This window comes from Neofelis nebulosa, chromosome 13 (genome assembly GCF_028018385.1).
Source record: "Neofelis nebulosa isolate mNeoNeb1 chromosome 13, mNeoNeb1.pri, whole genome shotgun sequence".
Taxonomy (NCBI): Eukaryota; Metazoa; Chordata; class Mammalia; order Carnivora; family Felidae; genus Neofelis; species Neofelis nebulosa.
In genome coordinates, this window is record NC_080794.1 from 10,539,403 (window position 1) to 10,555,716 (window position 16,314).

The 16,314-nt window shown below is 38.3% G+C and overlaps 1 protein-coding gene across 10 annotated transcripts in view; it reads right to left on the minus strand.

Annotated features, from left to right (window-relative positions):
• The window catches only part of LOC131493669 (zinc finger protein 37A-like), a 126,362-nt gene that overhangs the window by 101,708 nt on the left and 8,340 nt on the right, over positions 1-16,314 (minus strand). For all 10 annotated transcript variants that reach the window (XM_058698292.1, XM_058698282.1, XM_058698284.1 and 7 more), the window contains one exon: positions 16,034-16,129. In XM_058698292.1, coding sequence (XP_058554275.1) covers positions 16,034-16,129 — 96 coding nt within the window. The remainder of the gene's footprint in view (positions 1-16,033; positions 16,130-16,314) is intronic.

The following is a 16,314-nucleotide window of genomic DNA, read 5'->3' on the forward strand; positions in this document are numbered from 1 at the left end:
TCCGACGTCTGAGGAGTAACGGCAGCTACTAAATTTGGAATGCCTCCATCTATCCTCCAAATACCTCTAAAGATCAACATACGGAGAGCAAATAAAATGACCAATCGACAACCCGTGACTTCAGCATAACTGGGAAATACAAAATACTACTGACGTCAAACCACCACTGAGGAAATAAACATTTAATACAGAAGAAACTGATAAAGAGCTCACATCTATAGAAAGAGCTTGAGCCCGTGGCAACTACACGTAGAGGAAGAGACGGAGAACTTAGAGATAATTAAAGTCCTTTGTTTTAAATACTTACTTATTTTTGAGAGAGAGACAGGGAAACAGAGTGTGAGCGAGGAAGTGGCAGAGAGAGAGGGATACACAGAATCTGAAGCAGGCTTCAGGCTCCAAGCTCATAGCACAGAGCACGACATGGGGCTCCAACTCACGAACCGTTAAGATCCTGACCTGAGCTGAAGTCAGACGCTCAACAGACTGAACCACCCAGGCGCCCCTAGAACGTATAGATAATTAAATGCAAATAAAATCACTCCCTCAAAGGAGAAGTCCCACCGTGAGAGGGAAAATATGGAGCAGACATCTTCGTTCTGACAGATGACAGCTCAGACCACCGAGAACTCCAACACAAGGGACTTGGAGTATTAATGGGAACTACGGAGGCAAGGGCTGATCGGGTGAGGAATTCAATTGTAAAAAGGCCAGAGTGATCTTAGAATATGACTCAAATTGTAAGAACCTGGTTATGAGCTCAACTGTCCCCCTCCCAAATTCGTATGTTGAAGCCGTGAGGTTTAATTACATTATCAGGGTGTAGCACTAATGACAGGAAAGACATCCATATCAGAAGCCGAAGAGACACCAGCCCTTTCCTGCTCTCCCTGTTTGCAGAAAAAAAGCCATGTGAGGAGAGGGCCACAAGGTGCTGTCTGCAAGCTGAAGACAGAGGGCTCACCAGAAGGCACCCGAGGGCACCCTGAGGATACCTTCATCTTGGCCATACAGCCTCCAGATGTGTGAAAAAATAAATTTGTTACTTAGGCCACCCACTCTGTGGTGTTTTGTCAGAGCGGTTCAGGCCAACTCCTAGGAAGCATGAAGAGAAAAGAGACTTGAATGAAATTTTAATAAACAGCATGAAAAAAGACATGACAATAGAGCAGAAAAAAGAATGACAATAAAACCAAAGAAAGAAAACTGGATCACAGAGAAAGTTCTGGATAAAGCAGGTGATCTACAAAATAATAAAATACATGTTTTTAATTAAAATTATATGTGTGACTGTAGTCTCTAAAGAGAAAAAAAGAAAACAATGGAATAAATACAGTATTGAAAACCATTATCTAAGAAAATTGCCCAGAAATAAAAAGAGATCTTACCCGCATATTTTAAGGACCACCATGAACTTTCCTTTTCCGTCAGGAAAGCTGACCTGAAACAGTCCTTCCTAAGACATGCTTTAAGGAAACTGTAAACCTTAAAAGTGAAGAAGTCTCCTCTGGACAGAAAGATCAAGTCTCAATAAGCAAACAAACATGTAGATTGGGCAAGAGACTCTGTCACCAATAAACAAAGTGAGGTCAGTGCAGCAACCTTTTCAACAAATAACCAAGTAGACGTCAAGGGTTGTATATCCAGCCACGTGATCCTTTAAAAGTATCCAGGCTCTGGGAAGAGGTCGATCATATTAGAGATTCAAGAAATCAGGTAATAATGTAATCACGGAACCTTCTAGAAGAGGACAAACTTCAAGCAACCAGTATTTGATAGGAAACACTGGTAGAAAACCTGAGCAGTGTAGGACTAAGACCAAAAGAAAGTTGAGAACAAGAACATAAGAGTAATATATAAATGCTACATATTCCAGTGAAGCAGAAATAATGCACATAAAAAGACTACTGGATACAGGAAAAAGGAGAAGAAATAACAGTAAGCTAAGTGAGAGCCATGGAATAGTCTAAAGAAGGTCACTAAACACTCTAAAGGTCACTAAAAGCTGAAAACCAAATGGCAGGTTAAATAAGGAAATGAGCAACTAAAGGCAGTATAAGAGACGTTACTGTAAGAGTAACCACTAGAACAAAAACATCTAAAGTTTCTAATGGACTCCTTCAAAATGAACAAAAAGACGAAACAGAATGGTTCAGTGAATATGATACTCATGAAATGTTAACAAAATGCCAGATATGAGACCAGACAGGAATCCTGGTAGTAAATGTGAATGGGCTTAACTCACCACTTAATAAAATGACTTCAAGTGGATTACAAACAAATATCAAATCTCTGCTGCAAAGGGGAAACACACTGACAGAAAATGACTCAAAAAGCTAAAAACAAAGGAATGGTCAATATTGTTCCAGGCAAAGGGAAACAGTAAGGAAACAGAATCTAGTTAGCAGGATGGACAAAAAACCTAAAAAACCAAAACCAAAAACAAAACACTTTACAAGGCTAACATCCACACTTTGAATGTACAAATAACAGTGAGGAGTATCGAAAGACCAAACAACCTTCATGAAGAACTCAGAGAAGCAAGGAAAAAAATAAAACACACTGATAAAAAGAGTATCTCAAGAGCGATCAGAAAGCACAATGTCGGGGTGTAGAAGACGCAACGACATCAGGAAGACTTGTATTATGACCCATTTGTAATTTTCTAATATTAAAACTTATAATACAAAATATACTTATATCTCAAGGGTGCACAAACATTAAAAAAAGAAAACCTGATAAAGGTAACATGCTCAGGGAACAATGCACTAGAACTAGAACTTATTCAGGAATGGGGCGCCTGGTGGCTCAGTCAATTAAGCGTCTGACTTTGGCTCAGGTCATGATCTCACAGTTCGTGGGCTGGAGCTCCGCGTTGGGCTTTGTGCTGACAGCTCAGAGCCTGGAGGCTGCCTCGGATTCTATGTCTCCCTTTCTCTCTGCCCCTCCCCAAATCATGCTCTGCCCTTTTCTCTCTCTTAAAAATAAATGAACATTAAAAAATATTTTTAAAAAAAGAAGTTGTTATTGGGGAAGAACAAGCTTCTTCCCTCAGGACTTCAAAAGCAAACAATCCTCTAGTAAACTGCTCTTTGGTGAAAAAGGAAACAAACCAAAGCCGAAGTTCTAAACCAAAAAAACTAGTGAAAATATTACTTACGAGTCTCTGTGGGACACATATACGGATCAGAGATTTCACAGCATTAAATGTTTTGCATCGGTGAAAAAGAGTGAAAAACAAGTGAATCCTTAACTCAAAAAGTAAAAGACTAGAAAAAGGCAACAGTAATATAAAAGAAAGAAGTAGCACAAAGAGGGAAGCAATAAAGGCAGAAACACACGAATACAAGAATAAATTTAAAATAATACGGATAAGGGGACCTGAGTGGCTCAGTCAGCTTAGGATCTAACTACTGATTTTGGCTCAGGTCATGATCTCACAGTACATGAGTTCGAGCCTTCTGTGTTTAAGGTCCAGTAGTTTTAGTAAAGCATATCTTAGAGTGAACCATTCCAGGTCAGTTTTCCCAGGTTCCTGATGGTCCCTCTGAATATGTGCATCAGGTCTTTTTTCACCTTTGGACAATTTACTTAGATTAGAAGTTAATGAAACAGGGGTGCCTGGGTGGCTCAGTCGGTTAGGCGTCCGACTTCAGCTCAGGTCACGATCTCACGGTTGGTGAGTTTGAGCCCCATGTCAGGCTCTGTGCTGACAGCTCAGAGCCTGGAGCCTGCTTCAGATTCTGTGTGTGTGTGTCTCTCTCTCTGCCCATCCCCTGATCGTGCTCTGTCTCTCTCAAAACTCAGAAATAAATAAACATTAAAAAAAAACAAGTTAATGAACAAAAAACAGAAAAACAGTAGAGTAAGTGGTAAGTCAAAAAGCTGGTTCTTTGGGGGTCACCTGGCGGGCTCAGGTGGTGGAGTGTGCAGCTCTGGAGCTCGGGGTTGGGAGTCTGAGCCCCACTTGAGTGTAGAGATAAATAAAGTCTGAAAAAAAAAGCTGGTTCTTTGCAAAGAAACAAAGGAGGCAAATCATAGGCTAACCTCTTCAACAAAAACAAGGGAATGAAATCTCAAGTGTGCAAACTGGGAAAAAAATTAAGGCAGAAAGTACCATTGAAACATGGTATGAAAAAATCCTAAAGGCTATTTTTGTTCATCTTGATACAAATACATCTGCAAGAAATGTAGCAACTAATTTACTAACAAAATACCACTTACCAAATTTATCTTGGAAGAAACAAAATGTAAATAGAGTAATTTCCACATAAGAAACAAAATATCGAGTTTGCCTGAGCCATAAATCACGCACTTGCATCCTTTCCACCTAGATTCACAAATTGTTAAATTTTTGCCACATTTGCTTTATATAAAGGCTTTCTGACCATGAACTATTTGGTTTAAGTGCAGACATCATGACCTGTTATTTCAAACATGTCAGCATGTATTTCCTAAGAATGAAGACATGATCACACTCAGGAAAACCCTCCAATGATACATCACCCATCATATAATCCATTCAAGAGGAGCAACAGCTTGCAAATATCTATGTGCTTCTGGGCTACACAAAACTCCTCCCTTCACTACAAAATCCTCCATAATCAGAGGTATAGCTATCATGAAAATGAGTTTCATCAAAATTATCTCTTTAAAAATTTTCCACATAGGTTCTGAAATTTGTTAACGTATCCCTAGGTATGCCTGTACTGTCTTTCTCCATTTTCAGTGTTAGGAAAATGCTGGCCTATGAATGAATTAGTATACCTTTTTTCCTGGATTTTCTTGAAGAGTTTAGTAAAACTTGTGTTATTCCACATGTGGCAGAACTCACTAATGAAGCCCCTGGGTCTTCTTTGTGGAATAGCTATCTATTTCTTCTGAAGTGAGCTTTAGTAGTTGTTTTTTTGAAGGAAACTGTCCATTCCATCTAAACGTTGAATTCATAAAGTTAGAGGCATAATATTTCCTTATTTGACTTGTAGTATCTGTAGAATATTTGGTGATATTGCCACTCCTATTCTTGACATTAATAATTTGTCTCAGGGCACCTAGGGGGCTCAGTTGGTTAAGCGTCTGACCTCAGCTCAGATCATGATCTGGCAGTTTGTGAGTTAGAGCCCAGCGTCGGGCTCTGTGCCAACAACTCAGAGCCTGGAGCCTGCTTCGGATTCTGCGTCTCCCTCTCTCTCTGCAACTCCCCTGCTTGCACTAAATGAATATTAAAAAAAATAATAGTAATCTGTCAATTTTACTGACCTTAAAAGAACCAGCTTTTGGTTTCACTAATTTTCTCATTTATTCCTCTGATTTGAATTACATCACTTTTTATCTTTATTACTTCCTTTCTTCTGCTTACTATGGATTTAATTTGTTCCTTTTTTTTCTAGATTCTTAAACAGGAAGCAGCTGAAGCCATTAATTTGTGATGGTCACCTTATCCGACACAAATTTCATAGAGGTGTGTTAGATATATGTGTGTGTACACACACATGAAATTTATACATCATATAATAAATATGTTGTATATAATACATACTCCATATAAAAGAACTTTCACATATGTATTTGTGCTAGAGATATATACATACACACAAAAATGTACTTGTGTTGGCCATTAGTTTGTGATAGTCCATCTTATCTGACACAAATTTAATACGTGTGTGTTAGATGCGTGTACACACATATATACAAAATTCAATGTATGAAATATATACATATCTTAAATATACTTTATAATACGTATTCCAAAAAAAGAAATTTCACATATGTATTTGTATTAGAGATACATACATACACACAAAAATATACTTGTGTTAAGTAAGAAAGTTTTCAATTACTACAGCTGTGTCCACCTTTAAAAACTAGGAAAGAGAAAACAAAACCCAAAAGTAAGAGAAGAGGAGCACTTTGGTGGCTCAGCCGGTTAAACACCTGACTCTTGATCTCAATCTCAGCTCAGGTATTGATCTCAGAACATAAAGTAGTAATTCAACAATGTATTGTTGGAATTTAAACATATACAGATCTACTATGTATACAAGTAATATCACAAAAATAGAGTAGAAGAAATAGAACTATATATGAATACATTTCTATATTTCACTGTAGATGAGGGGGTATAAATCTGAAGTGGAGTCTGTTAGGGTGAATTTCTTAGGGAAATTTTAATAACAACCATTACGAAAATAACTAAGTGAAAAGGCCATTGAAGAATTTAAATACTATGCTAAAACACATTCACTTAATGAAAAACAAGGTACGTGTTTGAACTATGGGTCCAAAAAGGCATAAGGCAGATAAACATAAAACGCAAAATGGCAAGAGTAAATCCAGTCATACCAATAACAGAAAACTGGGAATGGATTTAGAAATCCAATCAAAAAGCAGTAATTGTCAGGTCCCAAACACAAGCTGTCTACATGAGACACACTTAGATTCCTATTAATGAATGAATTAATATTAATGAATATTAATGAATTAATGAATTCATATTAATGAATGAATTAATGAACTATATTAATATCTGACAAAATATACTTTAACACAAAATACGTTATTAGAGATAAAGTGGGACATTATATAATGAAAACAGTCCATCAGTAAAGGAGACGTAAATCCACATAATTCTACGTTGCTGACGATGAGACTAGAGCAAATACTGATAAAATTCAAAGGAAAAATACACACAACAATAATTAAAGACTTTAAAATTCCACATTAAGTAATGGATAAAAAAACTGCTAGAATACAAATAGGAGGAAAAAAAGATAAAAATAACACTATCAGGTAACCAGACTAACAAATATATATAAGACACTCCACGCAAAAAGAGAGGATTACACATTCTTCAGAAGTACATACGAAAGGTTCCCCAGAATACATTTTAAAAGGTTCTCCCACCAAAATGGAAGGAAATTATACATCAATCATATAAAGGAATTTTGAAAACTCACAAAGAGGACATTAAACAATGCATCTCTGAATAAAATAGAGGGGGAAAATATCCAGGAAATTTAAGAAAACACTTTGAGTAAAAATGAAGACCAAATATACGAAAACTTGAGACACACACAAAACAGTACTACAGTACTTAGAAGTCAATTTATCCTGCAAAAACCACATTAAAAAAGAACAATCCCAAATCAATAATCTGCCTTATACAACTGATAACAATGGGGAAAAAAAGTAATATAAATCCAAAGCAAGCAGGGATGGGAAATGAGAGAAGAGTAAAAATTAATAAACCAGAAAAGAAAGGCGATAGATGACTCTTTTAAAATATCAATAAACCTGACTAAACTATACGCTGACATGGAAATAAGAGACATAACAGTCAAACTACTGAAGTTATGGGGCGCCTGGGTGGGTGGCTTAGTCAGTTGAGCATTCAACTCTTGATTTCGGCTCAGATCATGATCTCATGATTTGCATGATTGAGCCCCGCATTGGGCTCTGTGCTGGCAGCGTGGAGCCTGCTTGAGATTCTCTCTCTCCCTCTTGCTCTCTGCCCCTCCCCTGCTCACTCTCATGTGCACACTCTAAAAATAAATAAACGTATCTGAAAGAACTAAATTACTGAAGCTGTGGAATAAAGGCAGTATACACGCTAGGGATAGAATGTACTCACATTACAAACCTGGAATGTTTTCTACGCTACAAAAACAATTGTAAGTGAATGTTTTGAATTGTATGTCAACTAATTTGATAACTTGGCTGAAATACAAAAATTCCTAGAATCGGAAAAAATATAACAACTCAAGAAGAAATAAGCTATCTGAAAAAAAGTGTAAGAAGTAAACACACTGCAGTCATTTGAAAACTGCCCATAAAGGAAGCCGAGGTCCAGATGGTTTCACTGGTGAATTTTTAAACTCGTTTAAATAATAATATTAATTATTCAAACACTCCTGCAAACAATAGAAAAGAACACCTCCCACCTAATTATATGAGCCTTATATTACATCGGCACTAAACTCAGACATGATGAGAGAAGACGACTACAGTTCAATGTCTAAAACAACTAAGAGCAACATCTTTGGAATACAGACCCACAGATACTCTGCACAATACTAGCAAATGTTATCGAGTAACACATTACGAGGATTGCACACAAAGACCCCGTGAGATTTATCCTACTAACGCGAGGCTGGTTTATCATCCGACAATGGTAAGTGAGCACCAACAGTGCACTCTCCCTCTGATTCACTCGAGCTGGAGGGTATCTTCTCTCCGCGTTCTCCCTCTGCCTCACTCCAGCTCGCCAGGGTCTTCTGGAAAGCAGTGTGTATACTCCTCCACCATACTGGGGCGCCTACTGCCTAGTGAACACTTTTAGATTCCCCAGCTCTGGTGGCCAGCATCACTTCTGCTTCCGGTCTCACAGGCCCGTACATATTTGCATACTTTAAGAGATACCGTCTGAAGATCTCCCTTCCAATCAGCCTGAATCTAGATGCTGAGTGAGATCCTCCCCTTGGGACAGTGACAGGTCTTGGAACACCCTCAACTACTGAAAGCCACTACAAATAAAAGAGGCTGGTTAGACAACATGAAGATTTGACAGGCAACCAAGAATGGAGACAAGTGATTTACCTAATAAGGAGTTCAAAATAATAGTCATATAGATGCTCATCGAACTCAGGAGAAAACGGACGAACACGGTGAGAACCTCAACATGAAGAAAGTACAAGAAAGTACCAAACAGAAAATACAGTAAGACAACTGAAAAATACTAGAGGAATTCAATAGCAGAACAATGAGGCAGAATGAATCAGTAATCTGCAGTCAGACAGTGGAACTCACCCAATGAGAGCAGGGGGAAAAGTGAACACAGCTTAAGAGACATATGAGACAATATACAGCAGACCAAAATTTAAAAAACATTTGCATTATAGAAATCACAAAAGGGGATGAAAAAGAAAGGGGCAGAAAATTCACTGAGAGAAGTAATAGCCGAAACTTCCCCAAATTGGGGGGAAAAAAAGAAATCCATACCCAGGAAGCCCAGAAATTTCCATGTAAGATAAATTCAAAAAACCCACACCAAAAACATTATGAGATGGAGTGCCAAAAACTAAAGACACGGAGAGAATGTTAAAAGTAGCAAAAAATCCACAACTGGTTCCAGAAAAGGGAACTCTCATAAGATTATCAGATCCTTCAGCAGAAACTTTTTCCAGTCAGAAGGCAGTGGCATGGTACATTCAAAGAATGGGAAAAGAAAAACCTTTACTGGACAACAATACACAGCAAAGCTCTCATTTAGAATCACCAACACCGGAAAAGCCTCACAAGAAATGTTAAAGGGACTTCTTTAAGCTGAAACAAAAGAATACAAATTAGCAACACGAAAACATATTAAAGTATAAATCTCACTGGTAAAAACAAATATATAGTGAAATTCAGAATATCCTAATGTTCTGAAGACAGTGGGTTAATCACTTACAAACGCAGTATGAAACAAAAAAGACCAAAGTACAAAAAATAACCATAATTACTTATAATCATTAGTTAAGACATACAGAAGATTAAAAGATACAAGAATTGACATCAAAACTATAAAACAAGGAGGAGGGGGGATACAAACACATAACTTTAGAATATGTACAATCTTCAGTTGTTGTCAACTTAAAATTGACATTGTCCTAAAATGCCCCATTAGACCAGACGGACTTTACAGACATTTCATCCACAAAGAAAAATTCTCAAGTACACATGAACAATTTTCAAGGATTGACCATATATTAAGACAAAAAACAAATCCTAGCAAATTTAAGAAGACCCAAACCCAATCAAGCATCTTTCCTTCATGAAACTAGAAATCAACTAGACAGAACAAGAAAGCAGAAGGTAGCATGCTTGCTGATTTCAAACTATACCAAAAAGCTACTGTAATCAAAACCGTATGCTATTGGCATACATGCAGACACACAGATCCATGCAAGAGAACAGGGAGTCCAGGAATAAACCCACATCTAAGTCAACTAATCTACGACAAAGGGGCCAAGAATATACAATAGGGAAAGGACAGTCACCACTTCAATAAACGGTGTTAGGAAATACGGACAGCCACATGCAAAAGAGTAAAATTAAACCGCTATCTTGCACCATACACAAACTCTAACTCAAAATGGATTGAAGACTGGAACACAAAACCTGAAACTATGAAAGTCCTCGAAGAAAACAGGCAGTAGGCTACACATCAATCTCGGCAATAAGTTTTTGTATTTGACCCTAAATACAAAGGCAACAAAAGCAAAAATGAGCACGTGGGACTGCATCAAACTAAAAAGCAAAGCAGACCATCAATAAAATCAAAGACAATCCACTGAATGGGAGAAACTATTTGCAACCATTTATCTGATAAGGGGTTAATGTCCAAAACATAACTAATATTAATCAATAAGAAAAATCAAATTTGATTTAAAATGGGCAGAGGATATGAATAGACATTTTTCCAAAGAAGACATACAGATGGCCAACAGGTACTTGAAAAAAGTACTCTACAACACTCATCATCAGGGAAATGCAAATCAAAACCACAATGAGATAGCACTTCACACCTACCAAAATGACTATTCTCAAAAAGACAAAACATAACAAGTGTTTATAAGGATATGAAGACAAGGAAACCCTTAGGTACTCTTTGTGGGAGGGTGAACTGTGCTGCCACCATAGAACAAAACATGGCAGTTCCTCAAAACATTAAAAATAGAACTATTATGTGATCCAGTAATTCCACTTCTGGGTATATATCTGAAGAAAATGAAAACACTAGCCTCAAAAGACATACACATGTTTTTTCACTGTAGCACTATATAAACAAATGAAGAATACATAGTTATAAGTTAAACACATTATGCATACTATATTTTGTATGTTTTACATATGTATGTATTATGTATATATACATATTATAAATATGATATACATGTGGAGTATTACGCAGTCATAAAAATTAATGAAATCTTGCCATTTGGGGACACCATGGATGGATCCTGAGGGCATTATGCAAAGTCACAGAAGTCAGACAAAGGAAGACTAATACTGTTTGATCTTGCTTACATGGAATTTGAAAAATGAAAAACACAAACACAGTGATGTTACAGATCCAGGGAACATACTGTCAGTTGACAGAGGTATGGGTTTGGGGGTAGGAGAAATGGATGCGTCAGTGTGTGTGTATATCAAAACGATGTATTGTCAAGACCACACACACACACACACCTTTATCAACAACTGATGCTGAGGCAATTGGATATCTACATGCAAAACAATTATACTCTTTTCTCACAACATACACAAAAGTGGGTAACAGACCTAAATGTAACAACTATTTACTTAAAGAAAATATAGGAATGAATCTTTCTGTCCTTGGGATAGACACAGCCCTTTTAGATACAACACCAAAACCAATAGTGACAAAAGACAGAACAGATAACCTGTATTTCATGACACAAAAAACTCTTTTGCTGCAGAGCGCACAGATAAAATAGTAAAATGACAACCCAGAAACAGGAGAAAATACTTGCAAACTACATACCTAATTAGGGACTGATATACAGAATATGTAAAGAACGCTTACAACTCACCAATACAAAGACAACTACAACTAAAATATTAATAAGGCAAATGCCTATTGAATATTAAGCTTGTATCTGGCAACCTTCCTATAAATGACTTCTATGTTGTAGGAGTGTGCCGCATTAGGATTCTTAGACAATTGAATCTCTGCAAAAAGAGGAGTTTTATTTCTTCCCTTGTCACCTTTCATATCTGTTTTGTTGCATTACCTAAGATTTCTACTATGATGTCAAATAAGAGTGGTGAAACTGGATGGCCCTGACTTGCTCCTGATCTTAGAGAGAAAGCATCCAGTTTCTCTTTATTATATGTGATGTTAACAGATTTTTTGGTAGATGTTTTTCATCAACTTGAGGAAATTCTCTATTCCTAGTTTGCTGAATTGTAGTCATACATGGATTCTGTTAAATGCTTCTTCTGCATCAATTGATAGGATCATACAATTTTTCTTTCTGCAGCTTACTGATGGGATGGATTATGTTCATTGATTTTTGAATGTTGAATGAGCTTGCAGGTTTGGAATAAATCCTAATTCGGCATGGCATATAATTCTTTTCCTACACCGTTGGACTTTATTTGGAGTTCTGCATCTATATTCCTAAGAATTATTTGTAGTTTTTCTTCCAAGAGCGACCATCTGCTTTTGGGATTAAGGAAACAATTCTTTGGCCTTAAAGAAAGAGTGGAAAAGTTCCCTCTAACTACAAATCATCCCTAGGAATTTACAAAAAGGCCACTCGAGGTAATAAATAAATTCAGAAAAGCTGTAAGCCACAATATAACCACCCCCAAATCAGGTGGGTTTCTATGCAACTGCAATCAACAATCTGAAAGGAAATTAATAAAGCAATTTTATGTATAACAGCATCTTTGTCAGCCTATGGTACATTATACTGATTGTTTCTGGAATGCTGAACCACTTTTACATGCTCTGAATATAAACCACTCAGTCACGGTGTAGGATTCTGTTTATACACCACTGTTTTCTACTTGCTAATATTTTGCCAAGGATTATACAGGTAACTACTTGAGAGCATTTCTAAGTGTACCACTTCATACATTTTTTTGGTGGTTGCTCGAGGTTTTTGAATCCATTTCTAGGTAAAAGGCACATATATGATTCATCACATTCTTCTCAGATCAACATTTTACCAACTCAAGGGAAATGTAAAACTTCAATTCCAACCAAATCCCTTTATTATATCTTTTAAATGGAATTATATATTTTCCCCACACATGGAGCATCAAATCATAGGATATTTCTACATTTTGCTTCAACAATCAAATATGATTTCAGAAAATAATGAGAAGGAAACTCCATTATATTTATCCTTATTTTTTCCACTTCCGATGTTCATTCTTTTCTGAAGTTCCAACATTCTTGTGTTATTTCCTTTCTATTCAGAGGAGTTCCTCTAGCCATTTTACAAGTTAAGTTTGCTAGGGACACCTGGCTGGGTCAGTGGGTTGAGCGTCTGACTTTGGCTCAGGTCACGATCTCATGGTCTGTGAGCTTGAGCCCCATGTCGGGCTATGTGCTGACAGCTCAGAGTCTAGAGCCTGTTTTGGGTTCTGTGTCTCCCGTTCTCTCTGCTCCTCCCCTGCTTGTGCTTTTTCTCTGTTTCTCAAAAGTAAATACATGTTACAAAAAATTTTTTTAATAAATAAGTAAAAGGTTTCCCAACATTTTCTCTTAGTTTTCCTTTGTATGATAACTTCAGCTCTCCTTTCATGAATATATGTTCATAAGATACCAGTTTTGTCTGAAAGTTCTCTTCCTTCAGTACTCAGAAAAAAAGGCATCGTTTCCCTCTAGCTTCCATGCTTTTGACTGAAACATCCACTATCATTTCCAAAGAAAGGGAGATGTTTCTCTCCGGCTACTTTGAAACATTCTCTTGTTTTTAGAAATGTAATCATGACATGCCATTGGTGTGGATCCCTTTGCATTTTTCTTACTTGGAGTTCACGCAGAATTTCAATGAATACTATTAGGTCTTCTGCCGAACTTGGGAAACTTTCAACCATTATTCTTTAAAATCCTTCAAGTCCCACCCTCTCTTCCCTTTCTGTTACTCTTCTTCCCGACACACAGAGAATCCACCCTCCTCTCGTTACCTCCATGCCTTCCAATCTGGACTGACCATAATCACCCTAAAGGAAAACGACAAGCGTCCTCTAGCGACATCTGTAGTGCTTATGCTCTTCCCAATATCTTCTCCAGGGGCGAGAAAGATCTTATAAACATAAACCACACATTGTGTATTAACCAAAATATACTAATAAGGATAATATTAAAATCTTTAATAAGATTTATGATATTTACCTTGTGGACCACAACTGCCTGATGTCATTTCCTGTCCCACACTCATCAATCACTCACTCCCCTTTGGCCATTGTACTTTTTTTTTTTTTTTCGCTATTTCCCAAAAAACACCAAACACATTCCTGCTCATTGGCTTAGTGGGTGGTATTCCCCTTGCTGAGAAGAGGCAGAAACCGCCCAACTCACACAAACATTTCACTCAAATCCGGCTCTAATGGTGGCTGATCTCCTACTTTAGGTCTCCACTGGCTACTCTTCTTAAAGCAGCACAATTTAACTCTGCTCTAATTTCCATGGTCATTTTTTACCACTACACAGCGTTAATACGCAGAAGTATCTCTTTCTAGTGCTACTTTTTAAATTTTTTTTTTCAATGTTTTTTTATTTATTTTTGGGACAGAGAGAGACAGAGCATGAACGGGGGAGGGGCAGAGAGAGAGAGGGAGACACAGAATCGGAAACAGGCTCCAGGCTCCGAGCCATCAGCCCAGAGCCCGACGCGGGGCTCGAACTCACGGACCGCGAGATCGTGACCTGGCTGAAGTCGGACGCTTAATTGACTGCGCCACCCAGGCGCCCCTAGCGCTACTTTTTAAATGCATGAGACATATAACTATATAAATTCAAGGTGCACATGTTAGTTTCAGACAATTATAAACTGTATTATGACTGCTACTGTACCAGTAATCAGCACCTTTATTATGTTACACAATTCCCATGTCTTATTAGTGACTGGAACCATTCAGTTCTAGTGTCTTCGCAAGTGTGGTTATCACAATACGATACTGTCTGCATTCTTGATATGGTATCCGCTATCTCTAGGCTTACTTAGTACTCTTCCGATCTTGTGCCATCCCTCCTTTCCCACACCCCATCCCCTGGGAACCACCACAGTACCCTCCGTTATCATGAGTTTGCCTTTTCCAGATTCCAGATATAAGTGACACCATACGGTAACGGTCTTTCTCTTAAAGTGGCAAGATGTCATTTCTCATGACTGAATAATACTACTCTCTTTTCTTTCTTTAGCCATTCATGAACTGACGAGCACTCAGATTGTGTCCAGATCTGGCTATTGTGAATAAGGCCGTGATACACATGAATGTGTATATTCTCTTCGATATCCTCTTTTCATTTTCTTCGGGTATGTTCCCAGGAACAACTGCGGGATCCTAGGACAGTTCTATATTTAACTGCTTGAGGAATCTCCACACCCTTTTCCACAGTAGGTGAACCAATTTACATCACCACCACCGACAGTGCACAAGAGTTCCCTTTTCTCCTCATCCTCGCCAACACTTGTTCTCTCTTGTCTTCTTGGTGCTAGCCATTCTAAATGGTGTGATGTGGCTCGGAGGTGCATGTCCCTCACGATAGTGATGTTGACCACCGCTGCATGTATCTCTTGGCCACTAGTGCTACTTGTATAAAGTCACTGGCACATTATTCTTTCACTGCTATGGCATTTATTAATTGTTTTTAATCAAAAAAATGTTTTTCATGTTTATTCATTTTTGAGAGACAGAGCACGAGTGGGGGAGGGCCAAGAGAGAGGGAAACACAGAATCTGAAGCAAGCTCCAGGCTCTGAGCTGTCAGCACAGAGCCCGATGCAGGCCTCGACTCATGGACTGCAAGATCATGACCTGAGCTGAAGTTAGACGCTCAACTGACTGAGCCACCCAGGCGCCTCTCACTACGATGGTATTTAGACAACAGCAAGCACTCAAAAATTACTTGAGTCGGAAAATCAGTGTATGAAACAATGCCTGGGAACAGCAGGAATGCAGTGCAACAACGCCGGTAAGGTCGGAGGCTGACACTGCTTTGAGAAACACACACTCATGCAGGAAAACGATGGCAAAGGGGAGGAGGCAAAGATTGGTCTGTTGACAAATGTAAGAACGGTGAATATTCAAAACGTGAATCAAACAGGAGAAGATTTTTCGTGAGAGCAGAATCTGGAGGTTTGGTCCAATAACCAGTATTCTCAGTCACTCACTGGATTATGACTTCTAAACAGGTACCTTAAAAACACATTCCAAAGTTGTCCAGCCCTGGGTTAACCATGGGAAGATAATAAATGTCCTGATGTTCATCGGTGCCGTATGTATCCACTCACCTGGGAGGCTCTGGCTTGGGAATTCTTCCTCCCATATCCATGGCTCCTCCCCTTGCTCCAGCCTGAAGATCACCTCTGGTTTGGTAGCACAGGACCCTGTCAACGTGAAATCATTCAGGATTCAGACCAGGTGGCCTAGACTTCAGGGCCTCTGGAAGAGGAGGAAGCCGCTGCAGCTGCTCAGTGAAGAAGCCACGGAACACTCCACTGGAGAGGTAAACACAACTACCTTCCTGGCGCCCAAAAGTGGTCAATCGGCAATGACTCCTGAATCCCAATCT